The sequence below is a fragment of the Ochotona princeps genome, unplaced genomic scaffold (genome assembly GCF_030435755.1).
Source record: "Ochotona princeps isolate mOchPri1 unplaced genomic scaffold, mOchPri1.hap1 HAP1_SCAFFOLD_2592, whole genome shotgun sequence".
NCBI classification, from domain to species: Eukaryota; Metazoa; Chordata; class Mammalia; order Lagomorpha; family Ochotonidae; genus Ochotona; species Ochotona princeps.
Window position 1 is genome coordinate 27165 of NW_026697881.1, and position 19618 is coordinate 46782.

A 19618-nucleotide genomic window follows, 5' to 3' on the forward strand; every position below is an offset into this window, starting at 1 on the left:
CACGATGTGTAGCTCTGATACACAGCTGCGCGAGCAGTCACCATTCCAATGTTCAGCTTGGGCCAGCAACGGGGCGATGCCACGAGATTCGGTACACTCGCATCTACTGATGCCCCACTCGTTATGTCCACAATTACGGCGGACTCGTGCCTCTCGTTACAACACCGGTGTCCGCTGTAGATAGGACTCAACCTTCATTGCTGTGACTTCACGTGGAAGCAGCAAGGCAGCACGTTCTAGTGTGCCGCAAGAAGTGCTCGTGTTCGACTTGCGCGCTATTGGGCTATGTGTACGACCCGACGTCCTCACTGCTACTCTTACAAACGACTATATGCCTGAGTAGCATCAGTTCGCCCTATATTTCAGCACTCCGGGCGCTAGTGAAAGATGTGCATTCTCCTATATCCTGGATTGTCAAGACTTAGAGCGTCCATTTTCTTCCTCAACGATCGAGCGTTCGTCTCTTTTGCTCTTCAATGTTTTAAACACCGGTGTGTCACCATGAGCCATCCGAACCCATTCGAACATCTCTGCGCTCGTTGTGAGTGGTCACATATTCCTAGATAGATACTCACAAGATACGAGGCTGACTTCCGTGCATAGGTTGTTTGCTGTACGCTTAGCTCATGCATATATATGCAAACACACGCCGTTGTTTCCAAGTGGCGTATAATCCACGTGCGTATAAACACGAGAACGTCACACATGTCCCCACATAAGCAGGAAACAGCCTTAAAATATCCGGGACAATTACGTCTTCCAGGCCCCCTATGTACATGTACATTCCCTACGAGTCTTCGTCAAGTAAGCAAACTACACCAGAGATACCTAGCATCTATAGAATAAACCAGTGCAGGCTAAAACGCTGGTGTAGCTACATATGCACAGAAGTGTATATGTTCTCGAGTATCCCGCCTTTTTGACAAGGGAAGTGAAGGCGCCCTGCAGCCGCAGAAGTCACAATGGGTACACACTCTCTCAAGCACGAGATCATAGCCGGGGCTTGGGGCGCTGCATATGCTGCTTATTGAGGAGTATCCACAATGTTTTTTTTTGCCTAGGTTCCAAATGCCGTGGACGCTTCGTAAACGAAAAGGTTTGTGCGTTTACTTTTCTCTCTGTTCGAGAGCCACGTGTTTGTATGTCGTCTCGTCATCGCCACGCGCGGTTACCGAGGACCATGTGCGTCGTCCTTACTATTCGCATTTACGTGGTGGTGCGCCACAGCATAGCAAACGCGCCCACGCTGGCGGGCATGGATATACTCTGCGTTGTTTCACCTGCCATACGCAGCACCTTTTGGCCACTCTATCATACAAAACAGACGACCCACACATGCGATGTTGTGAGTATTGCAAAAACATCAAGACGTAGTTGAGATGCTTCTACCAGTTGTGTCTTCATGTGAATGTGTATTGAGTGTATACGTCTCCCTCTACATCTGCGCCGTGTGTGTGTGTGCGCGTGTTTGCCGCAAAACTAGCGCCAGTGCAAACACACATATATACAATGATGGAAGGATGTGTAGCAAGACGTATAGAAGCTGCCAAATTCCTATTTGACCCGAGAAGCGTCTTTCTTTGTATTCGCGGGTCTCTTTGGGGGGCAGCAGGCCCGAAGCGCGTAGTCACGCATGCACACAGCCGAGAGAGAATTCAAAGCCTCCGACTGTATGTATATAAATAGACTCAGATTAGCAGGAGTAGTGATATAAAAAGAGAAACGCGTGCTCCAAGTATTTACGCATACATCAACGCCCTCTTCTCAAGACCCAAGCAATTCCGCTGTTTGACCTTGTAAATGCTGATGAAGTTGCTGTGCACTTGCCACCCAGCGCAGGAGTCGTTCTTGCAGACACGCCATCCTGTGAGAAGCGAGGAAGACACATACAACCGCACAAACACACACAGAGACAGAGACAGAGACAGACACATGTACATAATACACGTGAGCTCTTGTCATGTGACAGATTACATATACACACTGATAGATACGAGCACATGTGTTTTTCCACACACACGTATATTCTCTACCATTCCGCAGGCACGTATGCACTACAGTAGTTGACGCCACCACATACATGTACACGTCAGATACGATACACAGAGAAATCACCGTATCTATCTCTTTCTCTTGTATATATTTATACGTGTGTGTACTGCCCAACAGCGCCGTCTACCGTCGTCCATATCTAACGTTTTCCCCGCGTATTCGTACATACGTCATCATGTCTAACATAGACGCGTACACAAGTATATATACATATATATACGTGAATAGACACGAAGCAACAAGCAGGTGATGACGCACACAGCAACGAATATGACGCAAAACCGAAACATCTTGGTAGTAGTAGCAGTAGTACTGTCATACAAGCATGTCTATGGATGTCTCCCATGTTTACTGAAAGCACAAGACAAATGCTAACGTCTCACGCGTAAAGGGCTGTACCACACCCACCACACCAAGACATATGAGTGCTATATATAGGGTGTCCTCCACTAGCTGGCTAGTCATCACGCAAGGATAATCTCTTTGGTTTATCTAGCATTGTTCACAAACGTTCTGCGTGCGCATACTAGACACAACGAACGCCCGGAAAACACCATATATATATATATATATATATATATATATATATATGTATATACAAGTAGATAGCACCTAGCCTCACACGTCATAATGCGCCAGCACTATCAACCCATATATATATATATATATTCTCGCTAGTCTATCTTGATCAGCACATAAGTTAAGGCGAACGCACACAAGACCATTCTGCAAATAGTCTTCCATTCGTCTGTGAGCCTTTTCCATTATGCATACTGAATGTACCTTCAGTCCACCTACATATACATATATTGATATTCATGTACATATGTATGTGTATGCATGTATATACATATATATATAATACCTACATATATATATATATATATTCATGTATGTATATATATATATATGTAGATATATGTTTCTGTAGGTGCATGAAGCAACAACAGATATTACATGTTCTACGTTGACTGACGTGTGTATATGACTGTAGAACTCTATATATATTATATCACATTTAAAGCAGTGGAGACTTACCCTGTTTCATCAAGAAGAAGCGCAGGTCTGACCCAAGATATATTAACTTCTCTGTTGACTTGATCTATAGAGCCACGAAGTAGTTGTTTGCTCATAGCGCTCATTACTAACAACTCCACTTCGTCAAGTGCTACTTTGCATGTACTTGCGACTGCCTGAAAACTCAGACTACGAGCTGCCATGGGCTTCAAGTCTGAGCCTGCTGTTCTGGTAGTATTATTCTCCACAGCACACAGGGGGTTGCTGCTGTCAGGCCCTTCTGCTGCTGTTGCGGCTGTAGCTGCTCCTGCTGCTGAATGCGTGAAAGCCAAGCGCAGCAATGCCGATATGGAGATCTTCCGTCTTAGAGCAGGCATGTGTGCAGCCAACGCCTATTCATTACACAGAGGAAGCAAGAGGAGGTCATCAACCATGCATGTACACGCTTTTTAGGTACATAGATTGACGCAAACACTCGCTTTGTGAAGAATACCTATCCTTGAAAGAGACTTTAGAGTAGAACCTACTACTGCTCTTGCTAGCAGTGCTAGTTGTGACGAACAACACGTACTTGTCATATGTTCACAGCAGTACGCATATATATATATATATATATCTATAGCAGAAAGCATATTTATAGCACTAAGCTTATATACATATATATCGCAAGAAGCAAATACAAATATCTATAGCATTAAGTACATATGTATACATGTATTGCAGTGAGCGTATACCTTTCGGAGTAAGCATATGTATGACAGTATACATATACATATCGCAGTATGCATATATGTATATGCGTGGAGATAGACACGTACATTTGTGTACTGTGTTGACACGTGCTGCATCAGACGAACGAGACTGAATGAAATTCATTTTGAGAAGACAGCTACAGCAAACAAAGGCCGTCATGAAAGCAAATTTAAAATGTCCTACTATCCCAGTTATAACAGCAGCCTACTGTTATACACGTATTATTATTTTCATAGGGGTGAGTGCTGCTTATACTACTGCCATAATACTGCCATACTACTGCCGTACTAGTGCAATACTACTGCCATACTACTGCAGTACTCTTAACAGTAGAATGTACTGCCATATTACTGCAAAACTCTTACAGTAGATTGTATTTGATGCCCAAAGCGATTGCAAGTATCGTCATATTTCGCCATTGACCCGCAGTGAAATGCGTCCACGAGGTCATACAGCCACCGATGTTCCGGTAGTTGCAAAGAAGAAATTACCAATGCCTGCTGAAGCTGAAAACGTAACAACAAAACGCAATGAAAAAACAGACTTCCATATATATATATATATATATATATTATTGTATAAGGTTATGCCTGCGTGTGTATGTGTATGTGTGTTCACATGTATACTCTGTAACGTAGAGGTTACATGCAAACACCTCATCCAGAAGCGCAACATACTTAAATATATATATGGTCGTTATTGCGTATATGTGTATGTGCTTGTGTATTCAACTCTGTATTGTGGAGCTCAAACTAGAGGAACAAAAACTATTTATATAGAAGCGCAACAAACCTTCATACATATACATATATATATACATCGATACTTTCGCGTAAATATGTGTTTGTATATGTTACTTTATATACTGGAGCTGAATGTATAACAGCAAAAACCTCACATACAAGCGCTGCATACCCCCATACCGATATTTTTGCGCATATACGTGTATGTGCACTCAACCTGAAAATTTGAAGCTAGTATCACGACAAACACCACATACAGAAAAAGCACACCTTTGATATATATATATTTTTGCGTATATGTGTTTGTGTTTCAAACTCTCTGTTATAATACTCAATGAGCCCACAATACTTGTTTTGCGTGGCACTTCTTCATAATCGTATTTCTCTCGACCTCGTGCTCATACACCAGCGCATCTTCAGACACATCAGTACTTTTGCATATATATATATATATGTTTGTGTTCGACTGTCCTTTTCTTATTCTTACTTTTACGATATTCTCCCCGCGAGGGAGCTCCTCAGTATCATTACTCTCAAACTTGTGCTCATGTAGTCACAAACCTGCACTATCGACATTTTGGCGTGTATGTGTGTGTACATGTGTGTGTGTGTGCCTGTATTGAAACTGCTTTTCTCTCCTGCGTACTCCCGCAGATCGTTTTCTGCTTGTCGGCTATATATACATACATAAGCATAAATATATATATATATATATGTAGATAGCTATGACCCTCCTCTCTACCTTGCTGCTCACATCCTACCCATGCCCTCCTATTCCTATGTCTGCTGCCTGTATGTATACATATATATATATATATATATACATATATATATATATATGTATATATAATGCTAGTTTCTCCTGTTCATACCCACAATCTGATTTCTGCGTCTCAGTCTCATGACCCGTACACTGACATTTGATCACACACCCACCTTCATAAGTCAGTACTGATGCTTCTTCTGCGTGTTGTGTGTATCAGTTTCTCTTTTACTTTTCTGTGTACCCGCTTTCTTTTCGGAAAACCTCCATGCGCACACACACACGCACACAATCGTATCATTTCTCCCTCCGCATGGCTGTCGAGTTCTCTTTTAAAGCGGCGAGCAGAAATGATATACTGTACTAAACTTCTGCAGAACTGTTGAGCGAGTGCTATTAATAATGACATGTGCATCCTAATTTTGTCTGCGTATTTCCGAACCCCTGATACAATCATATCATACTCTTTCTCTTTGCAAAAATGTTAAACCCTCCCTGAGGAAAACCACGCACACACACTAGTGTCATTGTCTGCCAACGTGAGTATGTGTGAGTGACTTCCCTTTTTCTCCTTCTCCTCGTCCTGCTCTTTCTGTGAAGCCACCACCGTTTGAAAGGAAGATCTATGGATACACACGCTTTCATTCTTTTTCTCTGCAGGAGTGTGTTCGGTAGTCTCTGCGCTTCTTTTCATGCATAATCATATTGATAATTTCATCATTAGTAAGGGCGATGGTGCAGACATAATAAACCTCCTACCGGAATCGTACGCCAGACAGACACCGTTACATATCCGGTGCACCACGCACAAAGACTCGGGTTCTAGAGGCATTTTCTTCCATACAAATACCACGTAGACCGCACAGAAAAAAAAAGTGCTCTACGACATGTATGTGAAAAGACGTTTTAAAAAGGCGTCCTTCGCGACATAAAAGAGACACCCCGCCCTCCCCCAGGCCTGCATAGAGACCCGATACACACCACACTACGCATGCATGCACACTTACAAGTGCACACACTAAGGCAATTGCACACACACACACACATATGCATACGTATACGCACAGAGATACAAACATACAAATATAGAGACAAATGAAGACAGAGACAGGGTCAGTACACTGAGTAGGAGTATACATGTCATGAGATGCGAATTGCCAACTCCTATAAAACTGTAGACGCCTATATGCGTCAATATGTGTGTTTATGTGCGTATGTACATGTGTGTATGTGTGTGTGTGTGTGTGTGTAAAGATTGACTTACGAGCTCCCCAAAATTGAAAATGTCCGGAGCAACAAGAGCTGCGATTGCCACTTCATACGCGAGACCAACCCGTTCATTTTCGGGAATGCTGGCTGTGTGCAAAAAATATGAGAAAAAGCAGCGGCAACAGCAGAGACCACTCTCACTCTCACACTCTGGGTGCTAGCTGTGTATAATACGGGGTGGCAAAAGAGGAAGGAGAAGGAAAAGCACCACCACCATCACCATCACGGACTACCCTCACACAAGCACAGACACACTTACACAGTTACACACACTCGGGAGTCCACTTGTATATGAAGGGTGTGAGAAAACGAAGCAGCAGCTGCAACAGGAAAGACCATCCTCACACACATACACATTTACTTACAACGCTGTGGACGCTAGTTGTATAGAAAAGAACATTAGAAGAAGCAGTACGAGCAGCAACAGCAGAGAGCACCCACACGCACATAAACACACACACATACACACTCAGCAGCAGCAGCACCCACAGCAGAGACGACCCTTACACACACACTGTGGACGGTGGCTGTATGAAACAGCATACTAGAGAAAACGGCAGGAGCAGCAGCAACAGCAGGGAGCACTCCCACACACACACATTATCAGCAGCAGCAGCAGTCACAGGAGAGCCCACCCTCACACACACACATATGCCCTCTGAATGCTAGCTGCGTACAAAGCGTATCGAGAATAGCAGCAGCTGCAGCAACACTCACACAAATCCACATACCGCATAGACTAGCAACACTCCATGTTTGCCGATGATACCGTGCGTAGAGTCACTCGTCGTTTTGTTTTTCTTCATCTCTCTCTCTCCCTTTCTCTCGCTGTGTCTGTGCTTTATCTATCGCTCTCTCTCTCTTTCGATGTCTCTGCGCTCTCTCTGCCTCTGTCTCTGTCCGACTTTCTTTCTCTATTTCTTGAGACGGCGGCAGAAAGCACAACTTATCAATAGTTCGTTTTTCACGCATGTTCAGGCCGTGAAAGCCACGCCCCAAAAATAGAGCCCAGTGCGGCAAGGCTGACATTTTTTACCATCAGTTTGTAGAAAACTCTCTCTGTGCCCCTCTTCACTTGACCGCATCTCTCCCCAAACGAGAAACTTCCATATCGCTTACATATACACGCAACTATGCGATACGTACTATCAGCATACACCAATCTAAATGCTGCGCATCTCCACGTTACGACGTAGTATTACTACATACGAATACACCGGCACCCCATCTCCACGTTACTACGTAGTTTCATCGCAGATGAATATACGTGCTGCCATCTCCACGCCACTACGTAGTATTATCTCATATAAATATACGTGCTGTTGTCGTGAGTGTATCTAGACGTGCTGCTTTTGTGAATGTGTCCATTTTCATTGTGAATGTCTCTATATGTGTTGTGACTGTAGATATCCCAGTGTAGACAGCACGTCGTATCACCGTTTGCAATCACTGCCATGCACTTCTCCGTACGAGGAGGAAAGATATATGTATGTATATATATATGCATATATATATATATATATATATATATGTAATATGTCTCTCATTACACACATACGTATGTACGAGGCTCATACTACAACCTTTCTGCCACAGGCGCGTACAAGAGCAGACCTACGGAAATGATGGTTCATGCGCCCATGCACGTGTGCGTCGGATGTACATGTCGCTGTCGATATCATACCTGCAGGTGTGTAGGCCAGAAACATCATTGCCTGGTGGTAAAAATCGGCATACTTGTCCTGTGCCTGAAGTGCACATGCAGCAAAGGAGAAGGAGAAAAAGACGAAAACTGAGACTCGAACAAAGAGACAGACAGCAGAAGAGACACACAGAATGAAAAGCGTGAAAAAGAAACACAACTTGTGTACAACAGCGTCCGAAGAGCAGTAAGACCTGCAACGAGTCAAGCGCACGCGTGTGTCCCCGCTACAGGGCGACGGGACCTCGTCGCCGACTCGGGGGGAGGGAAGCACCCACTGCGGAAGCAGCAGCAGCAGCTGCAACAGTAATGACAACATGCAGAGCAGCACCGAGTACTGAACCAGCAGAGAAACACTGAGGGACCTGGAAAGGAGAAGAGAGAGCAACAATCGAGTGGAAGAAAGCAGGAACCGGTGTGTAAGAGCAGCAGAAGATTCCACAACGCGTAGGGGCTCCACATACAAGAGCACATGCGTATAGAGAAGAACTGCAAAAGTACGTGGGCCGCAGTACAGAATGCAGTTGCTACTGCAACATTACTAACAGCAACGTACATACAGCAAGCACAAGGAGTACGTCTATACAGAACACAGGACGTAGGTATAGAAAGGAGACCAGCAGCATATATGAGAGAAGCACCAAGTGAAGGAGCAACAGCAAATCCAGACATAGTTAGAATAGTCTGTGGACACTGTCGCTACCCCCGGCATTCCCCAGGCCGTATTACTGCAGCTACTTTTTCGTGACAAGCAATTCTCTCTCTTCCACAACAAATTCACAAACGCATGAACTCATTTGTATTCGCTTTATCTGATGCCGTTTTGCTGTCGCTTTGGGCGAGTTGTTAACATGGCTACTGCTACTGCTTCTCCTTCTTCTTTATCTTTTCTCCCTTTCCCCTCCTCTTTTTCATTTTTATACACAGTGAGGGGGGGGTGACAGTAGCGGTGTTGCGCCTGCCTCTTCTGTAGCATATCTCTATCTTTCTTACTCTATCTCTCTCTCGCTTTGTTTCTTCCTCTCTCTCCCTTTCTTTCTCCCTATCTCTCTCTCTATCTCACTCCACACAGTTACGCGTCATACGTGAGTTTATAAAGAAGATTACATCAATACTACATGTGGCAGTCGTACTACTGACACCCTTACTCATATGGGGCTGACAGCAACACGAGCTCTTCTCCTACTCTATTTTATTGATATGAATATACAGAATATATATTATGAGTACTTGTATAGCATATGCTATGTTAGTATATGTACCACAGTAGTATATATATATATATATATATATGCTATTACTAATATATATGGAGAGAAGACGCACCTTAGCGAGTGTAGCAGCTGCACGATGGAAGGCAGCCTGGGCAACAGGACTGACACCCATGGTAACGGAGAGTTTCTTCTTAAGGTCTTCGAGAATTTCTTCGCTCTCGGTTAAGTGGTCGTAGCGAGAATAATGATAGCTTTCACATGATCTGAATAGCAACTCTGCTTCTAACGCACTTGCTGCACCTGCAAGGGATGCTGCTTGCAGTAGCACCAGTTGTAGTACCACTACTACCACCACCAGCAGCACGAGAACCCCCACTCCCTTCTGCTGCAGATCCACCTCCTGTTGCTCTTTGGCTAGTCGTATTGCCACTACTACTATTACTACTACTAGTAGTGCCTCCAGAATATCGTGACGATGAGCTCCTCGCAGTACTTCCACTACTACTGCTGCTGCTGCCTCCTGAGGCAGCGCCACTGCTTTGCTGCTGTCTGCCATCTCCTCCGCTTGTTTGCAGCAGACGATGTGCATATAAAAATACTAGTGCGTCCACCGGTTCTGCACCAAACACAAACAACAAAACAAGTGACAGCTATGCACAGACAATAAAAACACACTAGAGAAGCATGCGCACACACACACAAAACCAGAGTCACAATAATATGCCCATACATCCTGTGGACAAAGTATCAGAGAATTCCTTCCACACACAGAAAAAGAAGATTTGCAAGCAGATGATAACGATATATACTCCTTGCGTTGCCGCCGCGCACTATTAATTCAGAGCATCACGGACGCATCTTGTCGGTATACCTCACATATAATAAGAGGCATGCAAAAATCTAGTAAAATGACATGTGTGCAGACAGGAGTCAAAGAGAAGAAGAGACGTCCGGCGGCGGCAATCAGATGATAAAGACATGTGAAGACTGCAGAGAGATAAACAGATGAGCATTCAAATACATGCATAAAAAAATGGAAAAATGAGATGTACAGACAGGTAAAACAAGAGTTATGCAAACAGAAAAAAAGAATGGAGATATTCGGCAAGACGAAACGGATATATGCAGACAGACGATCGAGAGTTCTGTGGTTGATGTGTAGCTAGATGTACACACTTATGTTACAAGAGAAGGATGCACTGGTAAAAGTGAGAGACGGAGACATGTAAGAGAGATAGAAAGACGAAGGGTATAACAGAGTCGTGCAGGGAACTGGTAAGAGATAGAAATGCAAACAAAAAGTAGCGGAGAAATATGCAGACAACTGTTCTAAGAGCGACATGTAGACAAATGGTGTAAGAGAGATATGCAAACAAATGGTACGAGAGAGATAGATATATATACATGCCAACAAATCTTATACGAGGAAGAAATATATGCAAATAAATAAGAGATATATATGTGTATATGTATATATATATATATATGTGGGTATACATATGTATGCAAACACATAGAAGAAAAATGTATATGCAGAGAGATATGCAAACAAATGTAACAAGAAGGATGTGTAGACAAATGGCATACAAGAGGTGTTTATGCGAACAAATGGTATAGGAGAGGGGGATATATATATATACATATATATGCAAGCAAATGTGATACGAGAGATATATTTAAGCAAATAACTATGAGAGAAATATTTATGTAAACAAGTAAAGGAAATATACATATATGTAGACAGATCTTATGGAAGAGAATTTTATATACGCAAACAGAAAGTACACGGGGAGAGATACGCATTCAACTGATGTTAGAAGAGAGATAGGCAAAGAGATGACGAGCGACGTATTCAGAAGACGAAGCAGTAAATGGGGGGCAGGCAACATGCGCAACAACAGACGTGAAATTGTATGCGATAAGACATAAAATAACGTTCAAGAAAGCGACCAGGTATCTGCAGGCAGAAAAACACAAGAGTTTTATATGTGTAGCAGGAAATAGTAGTGGAGACTAGTAGGAGTGGCAAACATCAAGCAATGTATATATATATATATATATATGTATGTATGCCTATGCATGCATGTCTAGCTATACATGTATATACATATATATGCATGTATGTACGTATGTGTGTATAAATATATATGTATGTGTATGTATATGTATTTGTATATGTATGTAAGAGGCTGAAAACGGAAGTGTCGTGCGTACGAGACGCCTCGCTGCTTCTTCGAGCAGCAACACGAGTGTAATATGTCTTACTACGTAACATGCTACTACACACTTCTTCATGCCTCCCATGTGTGCCATACGCTTTTCTTCCCACGCATATATATATATATATAAACAGAGAGATATATATAGTTATAGATGTTTCTGTTTACATGTATATGTGTGACTATTTTGAGTACGTAAGAGAGTGTTGATGTGTCTGAGAGGCAACCATCTGCACTTTATGCATAGAAGAGGAATAATATATTTATTTGAAATTTTTCAACCACACACCACCCTCGACTGCCACACAGTTTAGCTGTCAGACCGTCATCTTATCGCATATGTACTTGGGTGACTACAGAAATACCAGCCGCCTCCAAACACTTGAGCAGCAGCCCATCTATAATTAAGGTATAGTAGTAGTAGTAGTGGTAGTAGTAGTAGTATTAGTGGTAACAGCTCCCTTGTAGACGTACATACCGGATATTCCTTCCCATTAGAACGCACTGAACAATATAATACACACATTTATATACAAACATATATATAGATATACGTATAAATATATATATATTTGTGGATATACATATATATATATATATATATGTATGCGTACTACCATATGTAAATACATATATAGGGTCACTAGCTAACATCAGCCACCTCGTCGTCGTCGTTATCCTCCTCCTCCTTCTTCTTTTCTTCCATTTGTACAGTAGCAGAGAACCTCACATTTACAGTGCGATATCTGCTGCGCAGCAGCTTTGGCGACAACATATTAAACTGCTAGTATCTCTCAAACGAACGCACATATGAATACATATATATAAATATACACAAACACACATACAGACAAATCTTCTTCAGAGCTACCTTGTAGGAATACAACATTTCACAATCATTCGAAAAGAAAGAAAAAGTAGTGTCACTATATATATGTATATGCAGCACATGTATGGCATAGTGTGACATATATATTTTTTGGCAAAAAAAAATAATACGACTTTTCTATACGTATATAGATATACACACATATACACATACAGAAAAAGAGAGAGACACAAAGACGAACACAAGGCAGAAAGAAGACTTAGGGGTACACATATATAGCACCGTCTTTGTTCTCTCCATTTCTCTTCCTCCGTTTCTCTGTCTCACTGTCTTTGTGAATACAACGTCATCATGAGTAAAAGAGAAGACACGGAAAGTACAGGCAACTCGTGAAAGAACCTACCGAGGTCTTCACAAACAGCAGCGAGAAGGCGAAGGAACGCGGGTAAATCGAGTTTTGGGCGCAAGGGCGCAATCACCCGATGAAAAAACGTGACACGCTCAAATGGAGCGAAAGTGGGGTAGCCGGCAGGAAAGGGAGGGAAGGAGAGCGCAGCAGCAGCTGCTAGTGGACCTGCACTATTTGCACGGTCGCTCGCCATCTCAACGGTGCTGCTGCTGGTCTCTAACAGCGCGAGCGGCGCGAGGTAAGCCATCGATGCAAGTGTGAATTCGTGGTAGAGTCTGCAGAAACACGCACCAAAAGAAAAAAAGAGGAAAAGCCTCATCCCTTACTTATGAAGGCTGTGCAGTCTCCAAACGTCAACAGCGGTGACTTCAATACTCTCCATCGTCTAAAGCAGGTGCTTACTATAGAATATATATATACATAAATACATATATGGGGCTATGAAAGATAGATGTAGACAGAGAAGAAACACACATAAATGATGCATACATATATCTGCGCAGCACTTCATTAGGAAGAGGTCGGAAGACTTCTACTTGTAAACGTTGGCTCGAAATTGTTCACTTGATGGAAGTCGTCTTATATATGTCTCTTCAAAAGGCGATATATATATATATATATATATGTAAAGGCACTTTCATATGCTTTCTGAGTGGCTGTTTTCGTTCATTATACTCGTCGCTGAGAACCCCTGCTCATATTCAAAAACTCCTTTTCAGACCTGGTGTTTGTGTGTGTGTTTGTGCGACATTCACACAGAGGCAGCTCTCAGTATACTTCTCGCATCGAAGCCATACTAGTATTCGAAGGTTCTTTTTCTTACCAAAAGCCGCTATGTGTGTATGTGTGTTTGGCATTAACGTAGAAGCAGTTCACTATACTTCTTGCATGTGGAGTGCTGTGAATATCTACAAAGTAGAAGAAACGTTTTGTCTCGGTTTTTCTATTTTTCAATCACATACTGAGTCTCAGTACATAATCACATCTTGCAAAACCCCATTGTCTTTCAAGCAACCGTATAATATGTACGTATGAGAATGTACACTTCGTCTTAGAAACGCTACATAAATATATATATAACTTGAATAAGCAACAGCACTTTCTTTTCTTTTCGGCAACGCTGACAACGATATAATACACGCATACATATATATTCGAATGAGGAAGTGTAAAACTCTGTCTTCAGCAAACATATAATATATATATAAGAAATTAACGTACACATATATATATATATATATAAAAGCGTGCTTTCTCTTCAGCAACCATATAATATATATATATATATATATATATGAAGAAATACACGTACACATATATATATATATGTACATATATATATATATGAGGAAGCGTGCTTTGTCTTCAGCAACCATATAATATATATATATACGTATAAATGAGGAAGCGTGCTTTGTCTTCAGCAACCATCTAATATATATGTATATATGAAGAAATACACGTATACATATATATATATATATACATATATGAATGAGGAAGCGTAAAACTCTGTCTTCAGCAACAATATAATATATATATATGAAGAAATACACGTATACAGATATATATGAATGAGGAAGCGTTTTCTGTCTTCAGCAACCATATAATATATATATATATATACAGATATATATAAACGAGAAACAGTACTCTCTCTTTAATAACCATACAACACATACATATATAGACACATATAAATATATATGTCATATCTGAAAGAGAAGCAACACTTTTCTACTAGCAGAACGACGAAACAAGACCTAACCGTTTCACGAGGAGGCGCTGCATATGTTCAAGAAGCTGAGCACACTCAACATGTTTTTCTTCATGTTGCTGTAGAAGAGCACCGTCCGGTGTCGATGGAGGCTTCTGTTCAATCAGCACACGTAGGCCCTCGCTCGCCTTCTCCTTTAACAACTCGCTTTCGGTTTTCTGCGTTTCTGCAGTGTCGTTAGTAGTACAGGGTCCGCCGTCCACTGTGGCTGCATTATGTCCAGAATCAGCATTGCTCCCGCTGCTGCTGCTGCTCGTGCTGCTGGCTCTTTCCTCTGCTGCCGCCGAAGCAGCATTGCTGCTTCTATTTCCCTCGTGCTCCATTTCTGTTAGCTTTCACAGAGATGCTGAAGCTCCACTGTCTATTCCCCCTAAAGCGTAAACAGCAGCAGCATCAGCAGCAGCAGCCCCACCACCAGTACTACGTATCATGCATAGCTGTGAGAGATTATATCGCCACCTCCATTAGATTGTAGACGCAACACATATACGTATTTATTAAAGCATGAAGCCCACCATATCAACTGTACTGCCAGCAAGCACATTTCCTCTACATAGATAAATACGTGTATATGGTGTTGTGTGTATGTGTACGTAACTGTGTCTCTAGGTTGTGTGTACGGTGCACACACTGGACCTGCTGTACTTCAGCGAGAAGGGGAGGAAGGGCGACGCCGCAGTGACTGCACTTACTACAGCGTACGCTACCATACACACACTGTGGTAACACAGTCGCAGCAGCATTATCGCCATACAGCTTGAAAAACAAAGTAAATCACGAAACACAGCAATAACTGCGGCCACCACCAGTACCACCAGGGACAGCCAAACACAGCAGCAGCAGCAGCAAGAGCAGCCGCTCCACCACAAAAGCAGCAGCAGCCAACAACAGCAGCAGCCAGCAGCAGAGGCACTTACAGCAGCAGAAACTGGAGCAGAGGCAGAGCACAAAATAACGAAGTTGCGTAACAGCAACAGGAGTAACAACCGTCCCACCTACCTACCCACACACGCACACACACATTCCTGACTTACATACAAATACGTAGTGAGGCTCCCATAAATAGTTGGCAGAAGAGACGGCTACTGCAAAGCGCTGCTACAAGACCAACACCCGCAATGTGTGCGGCGCTGGTGCAAAGGGCGTACAACCGCTCTATACATAGAAGCTCCTGACACGGCCAGCGATGCTAAGTAGGCGGTACTCCACAGTAAAAAAGGGCTAGAGCATGCCTCTGCACCAGCAGGTGTCTACATGTATCTGTGTTTGTGTGTCTGTGTCGGACTCTGTCACCACACCCAACAACGAGCGATACATATATACATGTATATATGTGTATCCCTTTATCTATCAATGCATGCACAAAGGCACCAATATATAGACAGACAAAGAACAGAGAGAGCATATACTACCGGCAGCACGAATGCACACGCCGTTCCAACACTCCGTCTGTGAAAACATATGGAGATGTATAGGTGTTACTGCCGTGATAGTGAGTCGAGAGCAGCAGCAGCAGCAGTGGCAGCGGCAGTAGCAGCAGCAGCAGCAACGCGAGCGACTAGTACTACTACTAATAGTAGTAGTAATAGTAGTGCGTTACACAGTTAGTCACTGCAGCAACTACGCATTTATACAAATCATCCTTTCACTCTGGTCATACATATATATATTTAGTGTGATGTTGGTGTAATTTATATGTGCATGTATGTTTATATACTTTTACTGTCGTGTCATTGCAATACGTATGACCAGCCACCACAACAGGAAGCCACGGCAACCACAACTCTCTTTTTTCTTGCAGTACAAAACGCACGTCTGATATACTGGAGCCATGTGCGTCCCAGGGCCATTGCACGCAGAAAAGCAGCAGCAGCAGTAGCACAAGCCACAGCAGATGGTAACACCGCATACAAATACGTTACGATGAGTGGCAGCAGCACGTAGACGCACATTCACGCGCAAGGAGAGTGAGAGCCCTGCTGCAGCACTCTCACACCAAAGACCAACACGGGTGTGGCTCATCAGACGGTTGTATATATTTAGACGACACAGACAAAGACGTCCGAGGCAACTCTAAATGAAAAACACGTTAAATTCACGTTACCACTACTCTACAAATACCAGTCCGCTGCAACACTACGCAACCACTCTATATCGTGTCCTGGTCATCAAGAAAAATCTTGTCTTGTGATGCATGCAGACACCAGATGCACATACACTTAATTATACAACACACCCCCATATACACACACGTACACATTTACAGTGGAGATCCACACAAATGTACATGTATATACTTCTGTGATGAGGAAAGACAAGCATAAACATGCAAATGCAGGTGCTCATGTGTTTGGAGGAAGTCACACATAAATGCAGACATATCTACGTAAGAAAAAAGCCATATATATATATATATATATGCATACATTTTTACGTAGAGAAAGGGCCACGCACACATGCAGACACACTCAAGTTCTGTTGGTAGCTACGCACTATTCATGCAGGCCTACTCACGTATTCGCAGAGATCGCACACACCTCTTTGTGAGGAGACAGCCACACATACACGCGAAAGCCTCGTTTGACTGTAGTAGAAGCCACAGAAAACCACATGCACAGGCCTCACTTGTTCGTAGTGGGAGCCACATATACATGCAGACACACTGCGACGACGAGAAGCCACACATACATGTAGGTGCGCATCCCTACACACTTTACGTGAAAGCCACACATCCTGACAGACACAGTCAGTGAACGATACTTGTAGACACAATCACTTACACATAAGTCACTACCAGTTCAAGACAAATCTGTTTGATAGAAAACATCTGTAGCCACAGAAACTGAAGGCATACGCTCATAGTAACGAGCCTCGCACACACACAAATGTATCTACGCGAGAAATTATTATACCAAAATGGCTCCATCAAGAATACGAACAAGTGCCTTCGTTGTTTTACGTCTAGTGTTTCCCCCTCTTCACTGTACTGTACGGACCCTTCAGAGCAACGTGAGGAGTTTGAGCGAAGCAGTCCTGCCCATCGTATACACCACCACTGCAAGCGGACATCCACCGCTATCATACACAAAGCAGCTTCACATCCAAATAGGCGCCCCCTCTCACCTACCCTATACGAGGGCTTCCCGTATATATATAAATATCGTATGCGTACACACCTACACACACATATGTACATGTATTATGTGTCTTACACGGTTTTTCTCCGGATGTGTGCACGTATGCTTTCACACATATACATGTATGCATCTACACACAGAATGATTCGGAAGTAATAGAGAAAGGCCAGGAAACACCTACTGGCACCTCTTAGCAGCGTGACTTGTAAAGATGGCGTAGATGTGCACAGAAAGAGAGGAGAGGACATATGGGAGAGCAGATCGAACTAGCACAACACACTAAAAAGTGCCGTAGCCAGACATTCTCTCCGCACACTCGATACTCAGAGGTAGAAATGTGTCCATGGCCTGCTTGTATATGCATCTAAAAATACGCACACACTTAGATATATATATATGTATAGGTATTGTATGCATAATATATATATATATATCATTATTGAAAGACACATACCATGCATACATACTTATGTATGTGTGCGTGTATGACTATGTGAGATAGGGACCTAAATAGTAGTGGTAATGGCAGTAATAGTAGACGCACCCGAGACACATTAAAAGACAAATGATGCGCATTCATATACAATCGCTCCTCGCAATGACACTGTGGAAATTCAGGAGGCGAGTTCCCTATATATATATACACATATATATGTGTTTGTGTATGTGTGTGTGCGCGGATGAGCGTGCACGCGCCGCCAGCGTCTGCAAATATCAGGAAAAACGCGGGGAACGTTATTGGTAACGCCCCGGGATCCAAGAAGCAAGAAAATTTTGAATATTGCCACCACACAAAGAAATAAGGGAAGAGAGTTTCATTTTTTGCAGTAATTAGCAACTGCAGCTTAACATGTTGACGCACTAGTTACTATAACAACGGCAGAAAAAAAAAGAACCATCGTGTCCTAATAAGCAGCTGCAGTTTGAGTGTTTGAGGCAGTAGTTAGCGTAGCAACGGCAGAAGCAGCCGCGGAGCACGTTGTGAAATGAAGACGAAGCAGCAGCAGTACCATTCGCAGTGATAGCGCTGGGAGCAGCACTGACAGCAGTAAGTAGCAACAGCAGCCCAACATGGAGGAGGAGGCCGCTGCAAGTACAGGTCAAAAGAGAGTTGGAGACGCAGTGACCTGCCGGCGTTTGTGCCAGTGCAACGCCGACAGTGGTAGTCTCTTTAGCAGTTGCACCAGCAAGGACATTCACAACTCTGCTGCAACAGCGATATTAGCAGCCAGAACATCAGCCACTTCGCTGCGATAGCAACAGGAGCAGCAAAGGCTCAGCATAGTTCGCAACTGTCGCCCCCACATATACAAAGTACTAGCAACTGCCATATATATATATATATATATATACATACATACGTATGTATACTGGAGACTTGATTTGCACCAACAACGGGCAGTAAGACGTTGAACTAGAAATATCTGTGTAACACTGCCACTCCAGGGCAATAGTAGTAGTATTAGTAGTAGCGTAGTAAGGACAACCGCAGTAAACACAAGGTCAGTTTCCTTTGTGCAGTACGGCTCCACAAGAGCTGCACTGTGTCCGCCCCGGCGAGATGTTATAGAGATACTTACAACACAGTACTCCAACATACAGGGGCTTGGCGCGGACGAGACGGCTTTCTTGGCAGAGATGGTAGCGGTAAACTTACAAGATGGGAAAGGTGGACAACCTTGACTGAAAGGACCTGCTATTACTACTGATCTGGTGGAGCAGAAGCTTCTGCAA

General features: G+C 43.0%; 1 protein-coding gene across 1 annotated transcript; it reads right to left on the reverse strand.

Annotated features, from left to right (window-relative positions):
- Positions 1 to 1764: 1764 nt before the first annotated feature.
- LOC131479061 (uncharacterized) lies at positions 1765 to 15070 on the reverse strand. Its single transcript, XM_058659680.1, has 9 exons — positions 14739 to 15070; positions 13041 to 13245; positions 12385 to 12492; positions 9626 to 9970; positions 8282 to 8345; positions 6593 to 6684; positions 4188 to 4328; positions 3091 to 3461; positions 1765 to 1864 (listed from the first exon to the last, which is right to left on the reverse strand). The coding sequence occupies exons 1-9, from the start codon at positions 15068 to 15070 to the stop codon at positions 1765 to 1767; spliced, it is 1758 nt and encodes a 585-aa protein (XP_058515663.1).
- Between the last annotated feature and the right edge of the window lie 4548 nt (positions 15071 to 19618).

Bases quoted from the DNA above. Each gene is read 5' to 3' on its own strand.
- LOC131479061 (XM_058659680.1), bottom strand. From the start codon at position 15,070: ATGGAGCACGAGGGAAATAGAAGCAGCAATGCTGCTTCGGCGGCAGCA. The intron at 9,971-12,384 runs GTTAGCTAGTGA...GATATTCTGGAG, and splicing joins ACGACGACGAGGTGGCTGAT to GCACTACTAGTAGTAGTAAT. The intron at 1,865-3,090 runs GTAAGTCTCCAC...CGCTTCTCACAG, and splicing joins CTTCTTCTTGATGAAACAGG to GATGGCGTGTCTGCAAGAAC.